This window comes from Molothrus aeneus, chromosome 3 (assembly GCF_037042795.1).
Source record: "Molothrus aeneus isolate 106 chromosome 3, BPBGC_Maene_1.0, whole genome shotgun sequence".
Lineage (NCBI taxonomy): Eukaryota > Metazoa > Chordata > Aves > Passeriformes > Icteridae > Molothrus > Molothrus aeneus.
The window spans coordinates 7,740,434-7,757,136 of record NC_089648.1 but is presented as its reverse complement, the minus strand read 5'-3'; the positions used below and the strand labels follow the sequence as shown (position 1 = coordinate 7,757,136).

General features: G+C 41.7%; 1 protein-coding gene across 5 annotated transcripts; it reads left to right on the top strand.

The window, feature by feature from the left end:
- Positions 1–1,591: 1,591 nt before the first annotated feature.
- On the top strand, positions 1,592–14,129 carry EPHX1 (epoxide hydrolase 1). 5 transcript variants are annotated; one of them, XM_066547778.1, is made up of 9 exons: positions 1,592–1,771; positions 3,199–3,379; positions 5,587–5,814; positions 7,224–7,353; positions 8,410–8,624; positions 9,021–9,022; positions 10,746–10,804; positions 12,208–12,333; positions 13,812–14,129. In XM_066547778.1, the coding sequence occupies exons 1-9, from the start codon at positions 1,592–1,594 to the stop codon at positions 14,035–14,037; spliced, it is 1,347 nt and encodes a 448-aa protein (XP_066403875.1). In that variant the 3' UTR covers positions 14,038–14,129. The 5 variants fall into 5 exon arrangements, with proteins under 5 accessions (XP_066403875.1, XP_066403874.1, XP_066403873.1 ...); XM_066547777.1 differs by lacking the exon at positions 9,021–9,022 and having other exon boundaries at positions 1,592–1,744; positions 10,696–10,804; XM_066547776.1 differs by lacking the exon at positions 9,021–9,022 and having other exon boundaries at positions 10,696–10,804.
- The last annotated feature ends 2,574 nt before the right edge of the window (positions 14,130–16,703 follow it).

The window sequence follows — 16,703 nt, the reverse complement described above, 5'->3', positions numbered from 1 at the left end:
GGAGTGTTGTCTTGTGCTCCAGATAACATTGTGAAGAAAAACAAGTGGCAGAAGTTATGGAAGCACCACTGAAACAAACAAATCAAGTTTTTTCAGTGCCTATCATCCAACAGCTCCATCCTCTGAGGATTCAGGCACTTTCAAGTCTGTAGCACTTGCATGTGTAAAAAATAGAATATTTTTCTTTTTTTTCTTCTTTTTTTTTTAGCTTGTTCAATCTGCACAGTGCCTGGACAAATGTTCAATCTGCACAGATGTTTTATGGGTGCTTATCTTGACTTGTGTGTTTATTTATTTATTTATTGTCAGCCATTAGAAAATTAAACTCAAGAAGTTGAGTAAAACATGTCCTGTCACATAAAGGCACTTAAACTATTCCATTCAGTTTCATTCCTGCTCTAATCCTGTGAATTCCTATTAACTTGTGCTAAAATTCCTGTTTTGATCCAGGAGTAAGTTTGGTGCATTCTGAGGACTCTTTGAGCCATTCCAGAGCATCAAATTACTCTGCAGCAGCAAAACCAACAAAACCTCCTGGCTCTAGAGAGAATGAAGATGTTCTGGGTCATAAACAATCCTTGCCCTACAGAAGTTTTGAAATACTTGATGTCTTAGTAATTCCCCAGCAAATGAGTGTTTGAAGCATGACATTCTTTAAAATTATGCATTAAAATGATGACAGCACTGTTCCCCAAACCACCTTACTAAGGTTTCTTACACTTAAAGGCATGCTTGAAAACATTAATTATTAAAGACAAGTCTAAGTGTTTTTTCTACTTGCAGCATGAAACAGTCCAAATATATTCAAGATTGTTTTATTTTTTTCTTTTTTTGTTGGGGTGTTCTCTTTGACTGAAGCACAGCAGCCCTGCAGCTGGGTTATGCAGATGTGCTGTGAAATCAGGTTGCTCTTCACCTTGACAGAATTTTGTCACTTTTTTTGGCAACGTGATCACATTTTAGAGCATGGGCTTTTGTTTCCTCTTTAAAACAGTTCACAGGGAGAAGGAAAGGGAAGGTCTGACTGCCCTTTACTCACCTGTTCAAGGGTTGTGCAAATATATCCCTGCTCCACTTCCTGGCTGACTGGGAGGTACAAGGTGGCTGCCCTCACACTGTTGGCTTTTTATTCTGGATCTATAATCTGCCTTGCTTTTCTTTCCCTCTGAATCTGCAGCAGTGGACATGTAAGCATTGCTGAAGAGATGCTCTGCCCTGGGATTTGTGGGGAATCTAGAACTTCAGAGGAAGAGAAGGCATTAAATGTCAATTGTATAACTGTAACTATTAAGTTATGTTATATTTATGTCATATTTACATTATAATGACTATTTAATTGCCACATTATCTCTTTATCTGACTTTGAGCTCTGTTTTTAATATGTGTCTTTTATTTAAAACAATTCTTCCTCATTTGGGTAGGTTGAAACATTCTATTTGAGAAATTTCACAGAAGTATTGATATCCTGTGAGTGCCAGAACATCCTGCAGCTGGGATCCTGTCTGAAAAGGGAAAAGTCTCCTCAAAAAATGTGTGTGTCTCTCTGAGCTGACTGGGCTTACCAGAGTTTTGCTCTTCTCTTGCAGGCATTATGCTGCTTGAGGTGTTCCTGGTCCTGGGGACTCTCCTCATTTACTTCTTCTTTTCCAAGAAGAATGAAGAGACACTGCCCTTCAAAGATGGGTGGTGGGGCAGGGGACAAAAGCCTGTGACCAAAGAAGACTCCAGTATTAGACCATTCAAGGTGGAGACTGCAGAGGAAGAGCTGAGTGTAAGCAAATCTCTGGGCTGGGGGAAGGGAAGGGAAGGAAGAAATGGCCAAATAATGTAGAACATGTTTGGAAGTAATTTTTAAATTGAACCAACAGGGTGCCAGTGATGGCCAGGTCTTGGGGGAAGGGATTTTTCAGTACTTCAGAAGATAAGTATGAATAGGCAGATCTCACTGTATAATTTTTTTCTCAGCTGGCTCTTGCATGATTGCTGGTAAATAAACCTACTCTGCAAAGCCTAATAAACATAAAAATCATATTACAGATTACTCAACTCTGTTTTTCTGTTTGTGCATTTCCCTCAGTTTGTGTAGACCAGAATAAGAACAATGTCTTGTTTTTTTTCCCTTTCTTTCCAAAGCAATTACAAATACCTCATTTTCTTGACTGCTTTATGTTTGCAGCTGTGTTGGATGCTGATTCTTCTGTAATTAATAGTCTACTTTGGTCAACACTAAATTACTGTGCTAATTACAGTAAACACATAACGTTGCAGAATTTGTTGCATAGAAAGAATTTGATTGTGTGTGTTTAAGGCAGGGACTGAACAATTTCATAGATCTTTGTGGAGTCATGGTTCAAACAATACTCCTGGGATTGCTCACATTATTAATTTATAATAGATTCCTAATTTCTCAGCAAGGCCTGGGTTTTTTAACACTTTGCTTACCCCTCTTAGTAGTGTCAATAGACATTGCTCTCCATTCTTCTTTCCCCTTACACTGCAGACACTAAGATGGATAATTTCTAACTTTAAAATGATTGAGCAGGATTAGATTTCCAGACCTGCCTTTCAGCTATTCTGTGGTTCTGTTTGCAGTAGGGAGGGACTCTTGGCTGTCCCTGCTGGGTGATTTTGGAGTCATCTTGCAGAGTCACCAACATCTCCTGTAGTGCAGTGGGAAGGTGACTGATTGGCAAACTTCAATTTCTGTCTGGTCTCACCAACTTTCTGTTTATGCAAAATCCTTCTGAGTGTTTCCTGGTGAAAGACTTCCCACCCCTGGATTTGGGAAGGAAAGCAAAAGGTTTTGGAAGGAAAGCAAAAGGTTTGGGCCAGATCCATGCATTGACTGTGAGGAAAGCACCCAGGAAAGGCAGCAAGAGTTGCCCCTTGCGGCCACAGCAGTGCCAGCAGAGCAGCTTGCCCAACTCTGGTTCTCAGGCTGGCAGACTCTGTGGTTCTCAGGTTAGGCAGCCGTGCAGAACAAAGGCTGAGAACAGCTGGGAATGGAAGGGGAAGGAGGCCACCTGCAGGAGGAAAAATACTGGGACAGCTGATGGAGCATCAGCAAAAGGCACAGGTGTCTAATTAGAGATGTTATTTCCATTGTTCTCGTTTCACGTGGGGATAACTAGAAACACACACAGCCCAAGACAGCAGACACAAGGGCTTTTAATGTCTCTTCTCTCTCTTTCCCTGTAGGATTTATTTAGGAGACTGGACCAGGCTCGATTCACTGAGCCACTGGAGAACAGCTGCTTCCATTATGGAACTAACTCAGTGCACCTCAGGAAGGTGGTGTCCTACTGGAAAAACCAGTTCAATTGGAAGAAACAAGTTGAAGTCCTCAACAAGTACCCACAATTCAAAACAAAGATTCAAGGTGTGCTCCTTTTCCCCTTAAATTATAACCAGCAGTAGATAAATTTGTCTGCAAGGGAAATTTGCAATAGACAAATAGATATTTGTCTGCAATAGATAAATTTGTCTGCAAGGGTGGGAAGAAGGCTCTGGTTGTGTCACAGGGTTTTCCCTCCCTGGCTGCCATAGTCTGGATCCTTGGCATCACTGCTGAAGGAGCAGGGAACTCCTTGGCTGTAACTGAAGCCTTCAGGACAAGGAATGACAAATGGAATTCCCTGTGCATGAGCAGCCTGTCAGCTGGTGTTAGCAGGAGCCAAGCACGAGTGTTTGGAAGCAGAAGAGGATCTTAAGCTGTACACATGTTCCCTGCCTTGCATGCAGCCATGCAAAAACTGCCACAGATGTCTCCTCATGCTCCATGGAGCTGCCCAGCTGCTGCTGTCACAGTGAAGCCATCAGCCTGGCAGCCCTCCTCAGCCTGGCAGGGCAGATGTGCTCTGCTGCACCTCTTCAAGCATTCCCAGGCCCAGGAGAGCACAATGCCTCTCTCCTGGGGTTGATGTGCTGCCAGCTGTGAGGGAATGGTTTCTCTTCATTCATTCTTTCCAAAGAGTTCATTCAGCCAAGGTCTGCTGGTGCTGGAGCTTGGTCAGGCTGGGCTTTTTAAAATGCCTGATTTGGGGTGGTGCTTGGGTCCAGTTCTAGTTCTAGAGCTCAGCAGGCAATTGTCTCCCATGATGGCAAAATTTAACTTTAACAGGGTATTTTGTTCTGTTTCTACTTGCCCCCATAATTGTGTGTTATTTCAAAAGGTGCAGTTTGCCATGGTATTTTAAATGGATTTGGGACAATAAATGGTGCTGCATAGTGGTTAGAGCTTAAAGAACTTATTTAAATGATGGTTAGTGCTGCAAAAGATAAAACCAGAAAGTCTTCCCTTGAAAAAGAAGAAAAAAGCCCCATCTGAGACAAGAAAGGGAGAAGCAGCTAAGGACAATGCACTATGTATAGCAATGGGAAGGGAAATCTCAGGGCTGGGAAAGATTACAGAGAGCAGATATGAAAAGACAAGGTCGAACATGCTGTGTATCAGATTCCTACCTTCTGTCATCACTTGAAAGCTTTTCAGAGAGTGCAGAGATTCACAGAAGTGTCAAGGATGGGGAAATCTCAAGTCAGTGAAAGACAGTGGGATTGCTGGTGAACTGGAGTTGATGTGAGTAAAACATGCTTAAATACACCAAGAAATGAGGAATTCAGTGAACAAATTCCTGTTTCCTGGAAAACAAAGCCCTGAGTTAGTTTGAGGAAGAGCAGCTCACCTGAAGCAGGTAGTGCAATGCTGTGTGAAGCTTTCCTGCTGGAAAGAGTCAAAATGGAAACTACATTGCTGATTTTACCTTTTACTGGTCAAAATGGAGACTGGTACTAGAACAGAGGTTCCTGGTTTGGTTTATTCACTCAAAGAGATACTGAAAGCTTTGGACAAAGGGTAGGAAAGAACTACAAAAATGAACACTTTAACTCTCTTTTAGCAAGGCATAAAATCCTCAATTTGGCATGTTTGGTTTATCAGCAGTTAAGATGTGTGACCTGATTACAGGAGGCTTCCACAGACAGAGAATATTTAGTGAAGGCTTTTAAAATTCCTTTTGTGCAGCATTTAGAGTCAGTGGCTGGGGACAGAAGCCAGACATATTCAAATGGAAAGTAAGGCATGCACAAAATGAGGAAAGTGATTCATACCCCCAGACAAACAGCTGCCCCTTGTGATGGATTCCCTATCTCTTGGTGCCTTCAAGCTGCAATTGCAGGCCTTTCAGGAAGAAAAATCTCTGGCTGACTGAAGCCTATCCTGTGCCATGTAGGGACATTTGGGTAAAATTTAAGGGCACTTGGACTAAATGATGTAATTGTCTCCTCTGCCTGTAAACTGTGTGAGTCACTGTGTAACCGTTGGTAGATTGCTTCGCTTCTATGTCTTAATTTGCCAATTTATTTTAAAACAGAAATAGCCAACCCCATTTGGCTGCTGTGATGCTTAATTGCCCATTATGAACTACTTTAAGGTCCTTGGATAAATGTATCCAGAGAGGTGCAGTGTGTTTGCATGCTCACAAAAAAAAAAAAAGGACAAGACAAAGGCTTTATTCCTAATCTGTTCTGTGATTAGTTTCAGTGTCACGGTAAATTTGGGCCTGCTAATTAATGATTTTATTTTTACAGGCATTGATATCCACTTTGTTCATGTAAAGCCTCCTCGTTTGCCTGAAGGCCAGGCTGCAAAGCCACTGTTAATGGTTCATGGTTGGCCTGGCTCTTTCTATGAGTTTTACAAAATCATCCCTCTGCTGACGGATCCTGCAAGCCACGGCCTCGGGGATGAGCACATCTTTGAAGTCATTTGCCCATCTATCCCTGGTTATGGTTTCTCAGAAGCACCCCACAAGCAAGGTATGACACAGGAGAAGAAACTGAACCCCCACAAGCCCAGCCTCACAGTGAGACTGTAACTCTTCTGTTAGCAGAACAGCAGCTCCCGGTTCCACACTTCTTGTTTTCCCAGTGAGGAAACAGAGATCCTGTGTGTCATGTGGGATGAGGGACATAAGGGGGTGACTTCAGGTGACATCACTGGCTAGTTCCTGGAGCAATGAAGTTACAACTCAAGAGCTGTAACTGCAGCCATGAATTGTCTGTGAGTGAGCAGGCAGGGTAAATTTAATTTATTACTGCTCCTTTTTGGTGTTTTGCATCCATATTCGACAGCATTGTACAGGTAGGTGAGAAGGAAGAGTTGAAACAAAGCAGTTCATGTGTCCACATGGCAAATTGCAGCCAAATACTTGCTTGCTCAGCTTGTGCTCTGAGTTATACAAACACAAACTGCAGCAAATTGAGGAGGTAGTGTTTAAAGTGACACTGAGTTTAGTATTTAATTGCATGTGCAGATGTGGAGAAGGTTGGGTGTGGTATTTTCGGGGTCCCCAGGATGAAGGAGGAATTGAGAATCTGACTCCATGTTCTTAGAAGGCTAATTTATTATTTTGTGATATTATATTATATTATATTATATTATATTATATTATATTATATTATATTATATTATATTATATTATATTATAACCATACTAAAGAATAGAGGAAGAATACAGACAGAAAGCTTAACAAGATACTAATTAAAACTTGTGACTGCTTCCAGAGTCCTGACACTGCTTGGACCATGATTGGTCATTAAGTAAAAACAATTCACAAGTTGGATAAACAATCTCCTCCCACATTCCAAAGCAGCAAAACACAGGAGAAGCAATCAGATAATTATTGTTTTCATTCTTCTCTGAGGCTTCTCAGCTTCCCAGGAGAAGAAATCCTGGCAAAGGGATTTTTCAGAAAATGTGACAGTGACAGTTGGGTTTGCTTTTTTTTGCTTCCCTGGCTTTAAGTATCTGCTTTAAGTATCCGAGTATCTTTTAACTGCTTTAAGTATCTGAATATTGTTTCTATTTTAAAAACATCTTTTATGACTGAATTGGATAACTGAGTCAAGAGTATGAACTGCTTTTTAGTTTGGTGCAGCAGCAATTCACTGATGGATTTTATTAAAAAAACCCACAATTTTCGTGGTCAGCATACAGAGCAGTGGAGAGGTCTGCAACAAAGGCTGGAGTTTGTTCTCCTCATGGTTTCTGCTTGCTCTCTGTGCTTGGATGCTGAGCAAGGGCTTGCAAACAGTCAGGCAAGGAGAAAGGGACTTGTAGCTTTTGAGGAGCTGGAACATTGCCTTGATGAGGAGAACCAGTGCTGCAGGGTCAGAAGTGTGGGTGGAATTAATGCAACAAAAGTGTTCTTTTCTTTAAATGCAGACTTCAATTCCGTGAGTGCTGCTTCTGTTTTTTATGAATTGATGCTCAAACTGGGATTCAATGAGTTCTACACTCAGGGTGGTGATGCTGGCTGTCTCATCTGCACCAACCTGGCCCAGATAGCTCCCAGGTGAGTACCCCCTTGATGCAGCTCTTTTACTCTGTGAATAGTTATTTCCTGTGCACTTGGGAGTTCCTGCACAAGTCCTCGCTGTGTAGGTGTGGCATTCACATTCTCTGAAAAATCCCTTCTCCCAGGATTTTTATCCTGAGAAGCCTCAGAGAAAAGGAAAACAATTCTTATCTCATTTGCTTCTCCTGTGTTGTGCTCATGTGGAATGTGTTTGGAGATTGTTTACCCACAGGTGATTGTTTCATTAATTTCTGCTGTGAGTTGTTTTCACTCATTGGCCAATTAATGCCAAGCTGTGCTGGGGCTCTGGAGAGAGTCACAAGTTTTCATTATTATCTCTTTAGCCTTCTATAAGTATCCTTTCTCTATCCTTTAGTATAGTTTAGAACAGTATTCTTTAATATAATATGGTATCATAAAATAGTAAATTAGCCTTCTGAGAACATGGAGTCAGATTCATCATTCCTGCCTTCATCAGGCCACCCAGCAAATACAATATGTAGTTTCTTCCTTTAGTGCTCAGTGTTAAGCAAAGATCCAAAATTAGATAACTTTAGTTTACATTCAATGTTTTTTTCTTTCAAACAGTTGTGGAGCAGTTTGGTAGTGGCCTCACTGAGGTCTGCAGTGAGACAAGTACTTGTAAAGAAAAAAAAAGGAGGATTTGTGGCTTAGTGCCCTGGAGTGTGTGCTGATTACTGACAGTTGTCCCTTTGACTTGTCATTTTTGTGTGAAAAACCACACTACAAAGGGCAGCTGAGGTCATGATGTAATAGCAGGCTGGAATTCAAGTATGTCCATTCCTGTTAGTAACATTTTAAATGTTACAGGTCACAGCACCAAGCCTGGCAGAGTTCAAGAAGTGTTTGGGCAACACTCTTAGGCACATGCCGTGATTTTTGGGGCTGCCCTGTGATGGGCCAGGAGCTGGACTTGGACGATCCTTGTGGGTCCTTCCCAACTCAGGATATTCTATGATTCTAAATACAACAACTTTGAACTTTTGATAACTTTTTGTTAACTTGTGGGGTGTTTGTTTTTTTTGTCTTTAGCCATGTGAAAGGTCTCCATTTAAACATGGTCTTGGTTTCGAAGCTGGGGCTCTCTCACCTGCTCTCTGTCCTGCTGGGCCGGTACTTCCCAGGGCTCTTTGGATTCCAGGATGAAGATGTCAGGAGGATGTTCCCCTTCTTGAAGAAATGGCTTTACAAGATCTTGTCTGAGTTTGGCTATGCTCACATACAGGCTACAAAACCAGATACTGTTGGTAAAACAAACAAAAATAACCCCATAACCTTTTTTGAGCTCGGGATACCTAAATCTCTTCACTTTAGTTGTACTTTCATAGAAACAAAATGTACTGCTTAAAATATGCAGAAAATAGGGGGGTTTTGCAGTGTATCTGCACATCCAAACTGAGCATGCTCCAAGTGCCACTGACCTCATTTTCCAGTTTTCATAAATAAAATAGATTGTTTCATATTTTTCCACTTCTGCTATCACTGGGGACTGTAATTCCATTTCGAATGCAGCTCTGCTGAGAGCAAAAGATAATTTCTTCTCAGAGAATGGATCACATTTAAGTAATGTAAACTACAAGAAGCTTTTAGCTGTCTCAGAACACAATGTAGCTTATTTATTATAGTGATAAGTAATACCTGAGAAGTAAAATCAAATTTCACTCATTGTTCTGAATTACCTGCAGACTTTAAAGGAAAAAAAAATTGTAGCTGTGAATGTTCTTTCTACATGAGCTAGTCACTCAGATGGTTTAACTGCTTTAAGTATCTGAGTATTAAGTGTTTCTATTTTAAAAACATCTTTTGTGACTGAATTGGACAACTGAGTCAAAAGTACTGGCTACCTTTTAGTTTGGTGCAGCAGCAATTCACTGATGGATTTTATTTAAAATATAGCTAAGGGAAATACTTCTTAATGGTTTTCCAAAAGCTTACCTACAGAGGCAGGTATGTTCTTAAAATGTGTAGGCAAAAGGATAATTGTATGGATTAAAAAAAAATTTTGCTTCTGTTGAGTTTTGGTTCCTAAAAATTGCCAGTCTTTTGTGCTTTAGGAAAGAGAGGGAAGCTGATATCTGAAAGATGCTTAAGCCATGCTCCTTCTCATTCAGAATTTTGGCTGATTCCTGTCCTTACCAGTCATGTGTGGTCTGTCAGAGCAGACTGGGAACCAGCAGCCAGTTCATGCTTTGGGAGCTGGAGCATTTCTGCAGTTCTCCTAAGGACAAAGAAGAGAGGATTGGGGCAGTGGCAGGTTCCTAAAAGGGGAAAAACACTCTGAATAAATTTCTGGCAGGAATGCCTACATTCCAAGTGCTCTGAGGATCAATGTCAGTTTTTCTCTATTTAAACAGATGCACTCTACTCACAGTGAGTAGCTGAGAACAGGCTTGTCATGTCCAGCACATCTGGAAAGTGCTCAACAGAACTTTTTCAAACACTTGCTATTTCACTTATCAATAGTAGTTGCTTAATAATTGAAATCCCACTGTCATGTTTAAATAGCAATTACTGGTGAAATTGTGCCAGCTGCAGTGTTAGGCACCTTCCTGGAAGGCTGGGTTGCAAGGGTGGAACTTCAAATTCCACCAAATTCCCAAATTCAACCTCAAAGCTGTTCCCAAGGAACTTGCTGTTTCTTAGGAACAGCTTTTTCTCATGTTTTACTGAGAAGCTGGGAGAGTTTACAGTCCCTGAATTTCACAGCACTAGGATGTATGATCAAAGTTCCAAGTGCAGGTGTGTTCTTTCTGTCCAAGAAAAGCAAACTATAAAATCTGTATGAAGGCTTGTTCTACATGAAGGCAGTTTGCTGTTGCTAATTCAGAAGATGGACCATTTAGCAGAGCCTTGCTGTTGCTTAATGACTTTCTAATAATCCTTAAAATGTTTTTGCTGTTAGATAATGCTGCAAATCCTCCTGGTCATGTGTAGGCATGTGGGGTTTGGCTCTGTAATGCTGTTTAATACATGACAACTTCCAGATTAATGGAAGCAAACCCTCCTTGGCACATAGAGCTTAATCTTATTAGCTTACCAGAAAAAAAGAAAAGCCAGCAGAAATCCAATACTGTTACATCAGTTCAAAAAATGTTCAGTGTGAGCTAATGTGGAGCCTGCTCATTTGCAGACACTTCCAGTTTATGATTTGGCATTAAATGGCTCCAGCTCATTGTACTATTTTATTTATTCAAGAAAGCAGCTGATGGAACAGCTTTGTAAAGTTACATCCCCTGTATTATAACAGGCAGCTTCTCTAATACTCTGAGTTCTGTAGTTGGATATCAGTTATAGGTAAATTTCCCTCCTCCTTTACAGGCTGTGGTTTGAATGACTCTCCTGTGGGACTGGCTGCATACATCTTGGAGAAGTTTTCTTCGTGGACTGATATGGAATTCCAGAATCTAGAGGATGGAGGACTAGAGAGGTGAGCCCATTCTCCCCTGCCATTTTGCATGAGGTGACTAAGCCCAGAGAGTCACAGCTGGAGAGGTTTGTCTGAAGTGGTCACCTCACACCTCAGGGAGCCTGGAGTGACCACAGCTGGTGCTGCACTCCAGCACACAGAGAGGCAAACAGGGGAGGCTGATGGATTCCCTTCCCACTTCCATCTCCTAGGAAAGAAGTACACCCTGCCACTCCTGGATACTAAAAACTGATTTATGGGGATGAATCTCATTAGGACACAAAATCCAAAAGTTTAACCCACATTAGGATGCTGGCAGCTCATGATTCATTGTAATAACAATTAACTCCCTGTGGATTGGCTTTGGATTGATTGTTACAGCTTCATCTACCTACCATTTGCTAATAAAGGATTATGTTTAGTGGGCAGCAGAAACCAGAGCTGAAATCCCCTTTGAGAACTACCTGGCTGGAATGGAGAAGAGGGGGGCATGCTATGGGAAGCAAATTTGCATGGAATGTTTTCCCTGCATACAGCTAATAATTTTATATGAAACATGCACTGTTTACAGCACATGTTGGTGTGTCAGGGCTCTGTTGAGTGCTCACAGTAGCATTTCAGATTATCATTAATAAATGGCACAAGCTGCTGCATGTGCTGTTCTGCTCCCACCCTCCCAGTCTGTGGACAGGAGAGACAGCCATGCTGGAGCATAAGGTGCTTGTTGGAACCTCTTGTATTTGCTTTATATCTTGTATTTGCTTTATATCTCTTGTATCTGGGGTTCCCAGACAAAGGGAGGACATTACAAATCTGACTCCATGTTCTTAGAATGCTAATTTATTATTTTATGATACTAGAATATATTAAAGAATACTAAACTAAACTGTACTAAAGAATACTAACAGGACACAGACAGAAGGCTAGTAGAAAGATACTAAAGAAAAACTCGTGGTTCTTTCCAGAGCCTCTACACAGTTTGACCCTGATTGGTCATTAAGTCAAAACATTTCACCTGAAACCAATGAAACAATCCCCTGTTGGATAAACAATCTCCAAACACATTTCAAAGCAGCAAAACACAGGAGAAGCAAATGAGGTGATATTGTTTTCCTTTTTCTCCGAGGCTTCTCTGTTTCCCAGGAGAAGAATCCTGGGCAAAGGGATTTTCCCAGAAAATATGACTGCCACAGAATCTGCCTTCCATGCAGGAGTTAAAATGTGACTTCCCAGTTTGTGTCTGACAGCCTTTAGCATCCTTAATTGGTCACTGGCAGACAGAGGGGGAGTAATAACTTCACCTCTCCGCTCTTAACCACTATTTATTTCCTGTATTTTTTTCCCCTTACAACCAAACCAAAGTCAAGTCCCTGCAAATTAGTTTTCAGTTGTAATTAAGCAATCTCTTGGGCTTGCCTTTTCAGGAAGTTCAGCCTGGATGACCTGCTCACCAATATCATGATCTACTGGGTGTCAGGCTGCATTGTCTCCTCCATGCGTTTCTACAAGGAAAACCTGCAGAAGGGGATAGGCACACAGAAACATGAAAAGTAAGTGTGCCTTCTTCCCTTTAAATATTTTGCCTTGATTTTAATTTTGTAGTTGTATGCTTTATAGATTCCTGAATGCTAAAGGAAAACACTGCTCTCTCACAGCATTCCTCTGCAAGACATGCCAGGCACTTGAGGTACTGTGCTGTGCTTGCAAAACACAATGCTTAGGCAGGAATCCTGAGCCCTCAGTGAGGAGATCTGACTGGAGACTCTGCTTGAGGGCCTCCCATTCATGGTGTAGCCATCTACTTCCTGATTTTATTTCAGTTACTAAATCAGTCTGTGACTGAGTCACACAGTCAGTTTTGTTTAGTTTAGTTGGTTGTAGTTTTAGTATTTTTCCGGACACGGTTTTCTTGTTTCTGCAAAAGGCTTAAGTCCTTCTTTTGGAAGCAACTTCAGCCTGCTGACAAACTGCATCCTTGAGAAGTCAGTGAGACTGATGTGCCTGCTGCTGCTCAGACTCTTCAGGCAGCAGCTTGGTTGCATGTACTTGTGTCAGCCTGAGTATGAGTGAAGGCTTAAACCTGTCCTGAGGTATTTGCACCCACAGCTTAGTGCCATGCTATTTATTTAGCTGTGAAATGATGCTCCCGGGAAGCTGACTCAGTTCTTGAAGCTGTTGTGGCTATGCTGTGGGCAGTATCTTGCTCTAGTTCTGCCTGCATTAGATGAGCTGTGTGAGCTCCTAAGTGCCTAGAGGACAGAGTCTCAAAGTCTTGTGTAAAGCTCTGACCTCAGCCTTCCAGTGCCTATATACCCAACACTTTTTGTACCTACATTTTAAAGTCTGTCACTTCTGACCATGCAGCTTATGTGTATGGGATATTCAAACCTAGAAAATGTGGCTCTTAGAACAAGCACAGATCATTCACACCCCTCAAATGCAGTTGCTTCCTCACACTTCCTAATGTGAAGAATGTTTTGTAGTGTGCATTTGTGCCAGTTAAAAGCAAGAGCCACTTTACAAGGTATAGTCCCACATATAGAAATGCTGCTTCTGAACTAGTCTAGATTATCAGCATTCCTCTCTTCTCCCCCCATTAAGTAACTATTCTCCTGCCTACCCTCCAGTTGTCATGCCAGGCTTGGTATATTTGAGTGGTTATCTTCTCTGTAAATCTCTCTCCAGCTCTTATCAAATTGTGTGCTTGCTTATCAACTTGAACCCTGTGTACAGCAAGAGAAAATCTGCTGCCCACCACCTCCTAGGGCTCTCCTCTCCCTTTCCGTGCTTCTGAGCCTCATGCCTTGGATCACCTCCAAAATTGCCTTAATATCACTGTATGCAAAAATAAAAGAGAGGTTTTTCCCTCAGGAATTATAGTGTTGTCTTCAGTTTTAGGATCTGGAAGTCCAATTTTTAATACCTAACAAAAGTGTGCCCAACTGTTCAGGAACATTTCCTTGGGACTTTTGATTTGTTGCAGATTTAAGTGTTTGGAAGATGACAATGATTCTCTCTCCTCTCTCAGGCTCACAGTACAGGTACCCACTGGCATTGCTGCCTTCCCCAATGAAATCCTGCACATACCCCAGGCTTGGGCTAAGAAGAAATACACCAACATTGTCTCCTTCCACTTCATGCCTCGGGGTGGCCACTTTGCAGCTTTGGAGGAGCCTGAACTTCTTGCTAAAGATATTCTGCAGTTTGTTGACAAAGTAGAGAAAGAGCAACTCTGGAAAAAGAAAGGGGAATAACTTCCCTAAGAAACAGCAGGGTAATTACTTTTAGCTTAGCACATGTACAGGGCTTACTAAGTCTTCTGTAATCCATGTAATTAGATTTTATTGTTGACCAGATGTGAGCAAGGACAGAAAGAAAAATACAGTGTATACTGCCATGGGGACCAACAGATTTTGGGCTGGTTTTTTTTTTTGTTCAGCTAGGCTAAGAAAGAAGAGTGCTTGAGTATCTTCTGAAACATGTTCTGTAGTATTTTTGACTCTTGCTTTGAGGTTGAAAAATAGACCTCACAACTAGCAACGTACCTAGTATCAGTAAAATTGTTATGAAAGGCTTTTTTTTTTCATGGCAGCAGTACAATTTGAGTTGCTGTGAGTATAAAGTTCCTCACATAAAGAGTAGGGAGCAGCCTGGCAGGACCTAACTTGCATGAGTGCATCAATCAATCAATCAGCATTGATGAGCTTACAGTATCTTTAAACTGCCTTCTGCTGGCTGCCTTTCTCTTCCAGCCTGGGCTGTGAAGCAGTTTCCTGGCTGTGAAGAAGCTGGACTGCCTGTGCCAGGCTCCTGGGAGATGTGAGGAGCAGCTGAAAGACACAGGTGCCTGTAGCTCAGCCCAGGAGGTGGGGCTGGGTAGGAGTAATTGCAGCCCCAGTTACCTCTGCACTGAACTTGTACTCTTGAATCATAGCCCTAGGTAGGCCCAACACACTGTGGCTTTGCACTGCTTTGGCAGGGTGTTATAAATACCTCTTGCTAAGAGATAAAAATATTATTAATTCAAAATTAAAAGAAAAGTGAATTAAATTTTTGAATAATTCCTGTGTGATTCTTTTAATTCTTTTAACATCTGAGATTTTGCTTGGTACCAGCTAGGAGAATCATCAGCTCAGAACTATCAATGCTGTACTCCATCTGTCACAGAGGTCAGATTGAAGGCAAACTGCTCAAAGAAAATTGAAGGGCTGTATGGCTTTACCAGCTCCTGTCCCCAGTGTGTGCAGCTGAGCTTCAAACGGGTCTTAAACTATGTCCAGATGACTGATTTCAGTGTGGTTTTGTTCTCCAGTCACTTCTGATGTCCTTCTCTACTTCTGAAAGCACAGGGAAATACAATCTACCAATAACACTTGCATGGATTAGTATTATTTCACAATATTAATTGAAATGGAAGCTAAGATCAGGAGCTCAGCAGATCCAGGCTCCATCCCAAAAGGCTTTAGACTCAAGCATACCACACAGTTTGTTTTTCACAGGAGGCAATGGACTCTCCTGCTGGGCACATTCAAATCCTAGTGCTGAGAGCCACCACTACCAACCCTGACAGAAATCATCAGGACAGAGGGACCAGCCTGGATCAGTTTTCTGAGCAGAGGTGAGACCTTTTCCTCTGCCTGCTGCACCTGGGTGCCAGTAGAGTAAGGCAGAGGAGCTCTCAGCTCTCCCTGCTGGATTTGATGCTCCAGCTGCTCTTCAGTTAAGACAAAATAGTAGTGAGCACCAATTCCATGCTTAATTGGAAATGCTTTTATCCTGTCAAAATTTGTCTTCACATTTGCAAAATGGTGTGTGATGCAGGCCAGTCTGTTTTGAGCACTCTGGAAGAAAGCACAGAAATAGACTCTCTGTGGAGAGGACCCTTCCCAAACTTGTTTCAGGAGCAGTATGGTGAAAGAGAGATCCTTATTCAGGAGGAATTGGCTCACCTCTGAAAAGAACAGCCTCTACAGGCACCACTGCACACCCTCCTGCACAAGGCTGTCCTGACCTGCTCTGCACACCAGGTAATTTTCTTCAGGGTTTGATAAGTTACTGTCTGAAAGAGAGACAGATCTGGACTTAAAAGGTCTAGATTTTAGGAGTTTAAAAATGATAATTAAATACCTGGTATATAGCAGAGTTTGTTCTGAATTTTGATGTCACACTTCTCAAACCTTAAGCCCACAGCTGTTACTCATCACCTGGTTACCTACAGTTAGATAAAAATGCAGTGAAATGCTATGACAAAGTGAAAAAGTAAGAAATTAGCTATACAGTAGCTGTATAGCTAATTGTGTCCTGCCCTCAGTTCCTCTTCCCTTTTCAAAATAACCTCTGGTTTTAGCAAAACACAGCCAATTCCACCACCTCTAGTGCAAGGTTTAACACTAAAGAACTGTCTGTGAGCCAGTGGTAGCATCTGCATCTCATCCTGTAGAGAGAACTCCCCCAGGAACCTGAAATCTGGATTTGACAAGCACCTTGAGTGAATCCAGATTCACTTCTGATACTCTCTGGTACTGGCAATTATTTGGTACAGATCACCAGAAATAGTTTAACAGTTTTAACATTTAATAGTTTTAACATTTCTGTTAGCAGGTAGCTGCATATCAGACTATTACAATAATAATAATAATAATAATAATAATAAGCAGTACAAAATTAGTCCCTGCACTGTTACAATTGTTCTTGTTTGTGTCAGCCAGCGGAGGACCTGCCATTCAGGCAGGGAATTTTCTCTAAAAAGGCTAAGTGTGATGCTCTTGGGCTGGCTGAGCTGTTTCTTGGAGATAAGGCTCTGAAAGAGTAGCTACAGCCTTCAGCATAACACAGAATATGGTGACACTTTGATGCTCAAAACATTTTGTTTTGCTCCAGGGCCACTTCTTAATGAAGCTCCAATTTCTGGTCCAAAGTT